This window comes from Pterocles gutturalis, unplaced genomic scaffold, assembly GCF_000699245.1.
Source record: "Pterocles gutturalis isolate BGI_N339 unplaced genomic scaffold, ASM69924v1 scaffold4355, whole genome shotgun sequence".
In the NCBI taxonomy this organism is placed as follows: domain Eukaryota; kingdom Metazoa; phylum Chordata; class Aves; order Pterocliformes; family Pteroclidae; genus Pterocles; species Pterocles gutturalis.
Genome location: NW_010138147.1, coordinates 1 through 3,716, shown reverse-complemented (window position 1 = coordinate 3,716; position 3,716 = coordinate 1). Strand labels below are relative to the sequence as shown.

General features: G+C 42.1%; 1 protein-coding gene across 1 annotated transcript in view; it reads right to left on the bottom strand.

The window, feature by feature from the left end:
- The window catches only part of LOC104468652 (receptor-type tyrosine-protein phosphatase T-like), a 29,065-nt gene extending 26,014 nt beyond the window's left edge, over positions 1 to 3,051 (bottom strand). Inside the window, exon 1 of the mRNA XM_010082861.1 lies at positions 2,928 to 3,051. Within this exon, the coding sequence (XP_010081163.1) occupies positions 2,928 to 3,051 (124 nt within the window). The remainder of the gene's footprint in view (positions 1 to 2,927) is intronic.
- Between the last annotated feature and the right edge of the window lie 665 nt (positions 3,052 to 3,716).

Below are 3,716 nucleotides of genomic sequence, written 5' to 3'. Positions count from 1 at the left end.
TCCCTAAAGGTTCTGGACTGTGCCTTGTGAACCAGGTAACAGCGAGGTGTGATACATCCCACCCTCTCAGGCTCACAATACCACAGACACTGCGTAGAAAAACAAGAGTTTAGGCACCACAGAAGAAACCATGGAATAAAAATGCTTAGAAGACAAAAGATTTCTATTCTATACCTGATACTGATGTGCTTTTTTTTTTTTTTTTTAAATTTTATGCATTATTCCTGGCTGTGGCCAAGAAGTGCACTCTACCTGCATTCCAGCTGGAAACTCCATTAATCCCTCTCTGTTGCTCATCTCTTCCACCACAAAACCCTTTGATGAATTCACAGGCTTCCAGCCCAAAGCATGTGGAAGTCAGAGCACGAAGGAAATGAAGGAAACTTCTGTCTTTTGCTCAACAGTTTTTAATCGGACCATCACAAGACTTTAAACCTGTAGTGCCTGAGTGGGAAGATGCTCCACTGCGGATGGGAGGATGTGTGTAAGGCAGCATCAGTACGAGCACTCCTGGGAGGGCTGAGTGCCTCCTGTGATATTATGCTCAGTAAAGGGAGAAAAAGAAAGGGAAAGCAAGTGTTCTCCTGTAAGCTGAAGCAAAACACAATCCTGTGTCTTTATGTCCTCATCTCTCCTCTGAGAGATTTTACTCTCTTATAACGCAATGGCTCAAAATCTGGATGAGATGGGGAGAAACAGAATAGAACCAAAGGTCCCATATAACTTCTGGATGTTTTCTCTTCTGTGTAATGGATTCAGCTCAACCCACAAAATCTCAACATCCCTCCCCTAACAACCAGTATCTAGGCTCTAAAGCAAATTTAAATCATTCCACTTCAGTGCATAAACAGATCCATACAAGGATCCACTACCTTCCCTTACCCTCTAAGGAAAAAATCTTTCATCTCCACAACTGTCTCTGTGTTTACAGCTCTTATACCCAAAGCGCAGCACCAAAACTCATGGACTCTGCAGATATAACAATGAGTTCGGGTAGGGCAGCTTCCTCCAGCATGGCTAATCTGTGCGATTTCAGCACATCTTTCCACCATCAGCAGTGGATTTCTGTGGCCACACAGACCCCAGATCCACTCCGCAGCTTTTCCTTTTCTCCAAAACACATACCAATGTTGAAGATTGAAGAGAACCATGAAAAGCTAGGGTTTAAGCCATGGGAGAGCTTCTCCATCAACAGATTATAGCCTCAGCTGCAGTTCTGGTTTGCAAATGTCAGAACAGCAGATGTTGGGGCTGGCAGTAAGATCCAGGTTTTCACAGAGATGCACAATGTTAAGACAGCCCTGGGAAAGCAGTGAGCTGAGTAAAACAGTCCTGTAAGTGTGCTATTGCCCAGAAGGCCATAAAGACAAGATCTAATCTGTTGTGATTCACTGAGCAATGCTACTTATTGCAAGAGCTTACAAACCCACATTTTAACAAAAGTCTCTGAAGCAGTTACGAAAGTTAGATCAAAACCTGACTTTTCAATTCACTCCCCAAAAGGCATGGGAGATCTTGTTCCCCAAGTGATGAAATAGCAATTGTGGTTAAATAAATAAAGTTAATTGCCATCTGCAGCCTTCTACCAAATAAACTGGCAGGAGCAATCGGTGTATACTCTGGGTTTTACCAGCAATTACAATTCTAGTACAACAAAGCCGCTAAGGCTGTAATCGTTTTCCACCTCCCCTGCTCAGGCTTTCACACAGTTTGTACCCACTGAGCACAATTCATTTTCACCATCTGCCCAGACGGAACTACTCACCTGCTATTCTCAGCTCTGTGACCAATTCTCTATTCTGGATCCTGTCATTGCTTCTACTCAGGACAGTTGCTAAGCGTTGCCCATCAGTAGAGTGTGGCTCAAGGCTTAGCCACTGACACCACTGATGATTTCCCAATGGTTTTACAAAACATCTGATGAATGTTATGTTCCCTCCTTAGGCATCCTCCCCTTCCCTCTCCCTAGCCTCTTCAAAGCAAAGTGAGGATTTCACTCCATTTTATCACTCTTTATTGCACGTTACTAGATTCTCCTCGCTGTCTTTTAGAAGAGCTGTTGTCTCCTCCTCAAACTCTGTTCTGAGATATATTTGTAGCAAAGAAAACCCACTCAACTTTGTTATTTACCTTCAACTCTTCTGCATCCTTCCTCTCTTTCACTACCTTGCTCTCTTTATCTATGTCTTTCCACTCTCTCAACCTCACTCTGAAATCCTTCCCAACAGCCCTCAAACTTGAGCTTCTTTTCTGATGTTCTATATCATGCAGGTACTTCTTCCTTCACTTTGATTACATTCTGCATTCCCTGATTCAAGTGCATCACCTCCTATCCGTATTGCTCCTGTATTTATACTTATAGCTAAAAGGCTAACATCACTCTTCGTTAGACAACAATTCACCTTTGTGAACACCTTCCCTTTAGATAATACCCCATTTATCTTCCTTGATGTTGCTTCCTTAATTTCTTCTCACCTTTCACTTGGAGTTCAACGTTTTCTTTGTGACCACCTTCAGCATAAATTAGATGGTGGCTATTGCACACAGTCGTGTCTCTTTTCACCACCACTGTTACATTATGTCAACTTCTTCCTCAAGATCATACAGAGAAACAAAGAGCCTTCCATGTTTCCTTCCTTATATCACGTTATGGCACTTCTATCTTCAATTCAGTGTGTAGTTGCTATAGCTGGACAATTCATCTGTCTTGGACCAATTTAATCTGAGCTAATCATATAGACAGATAAATTGAACCTCTGTCTGGAAGTATCTCTCTGCCACCGGAAACTTAGAGCGAGGTGGAGCTTTTAAGCAGCTGCAGGTAAAGGAGCCTCACAAATTTCACAAAAAAAAAATTTTCACACTAATACTCCAGTACTACCACTTCCATTCTCCACAGTGACTGATGGAGCTGGTGACCTGCTCACAACCAATGCAGAAAGCCAGCAGCAGACGTGGGATCAGATCAGGGCTCACAAACTTCTGATCTTCGTTTCCAGATTTCTTCAGCTTCACCATGGGGTGTCCCTGAACTAAGCTGTTCTGTGCCATGCCCCCAAAACTGTTACATGAATCATTTCTTTCAAGTCTTAAAAGAGAGGGGTATTTATGTGTGAGATGATCTTTCTTTGTGGCCAGGGTTTTGTTTTAATTCTTTAGCAAAGTCTGTTTGTTCCACAGGAAATACATATTTGATCTGAAAAAAATATAGTACTAAATATATCACTCAGTGTGACTTAATTTTGCTCTTATAGCATTACATACATTTAACTAGTCATGAAAACCAATGGCACATTCATTTATATTCTTATTTCTTGTCCTGATGGTCTCAGGCCTGGCTTCTCCAAGTTGATGCTGCTCAGCAGCCCTCAGAAAGAATTACTGCTCACCCCTTCTCTCCCCACTCACTATAAGGAATAATGAACCGCTGGGGTAAGCTGCCTGGAGAGCCTGTGGGAAGCTCAGCTTTGGAGATCGTTAGGAAAAGGCTTCACAAATATCTGATAAAAATGACAGCAGTGAATCTAGTCCTGACTTGGAGAACAAAGCTGACCTAAATGGTTTTATGGAGTTGTTCGCTGCCCTGCAGTTCTGCAGTGTATCAATATTCCTATAACATCAAGTGTAATTTGTTATAGAAAGTAATAGAACTAAGAAGCTGTTAGTGCATTTTCAGCTGCCTTATCGTGATTCTTGATGCTGTTTCTAGGCATATC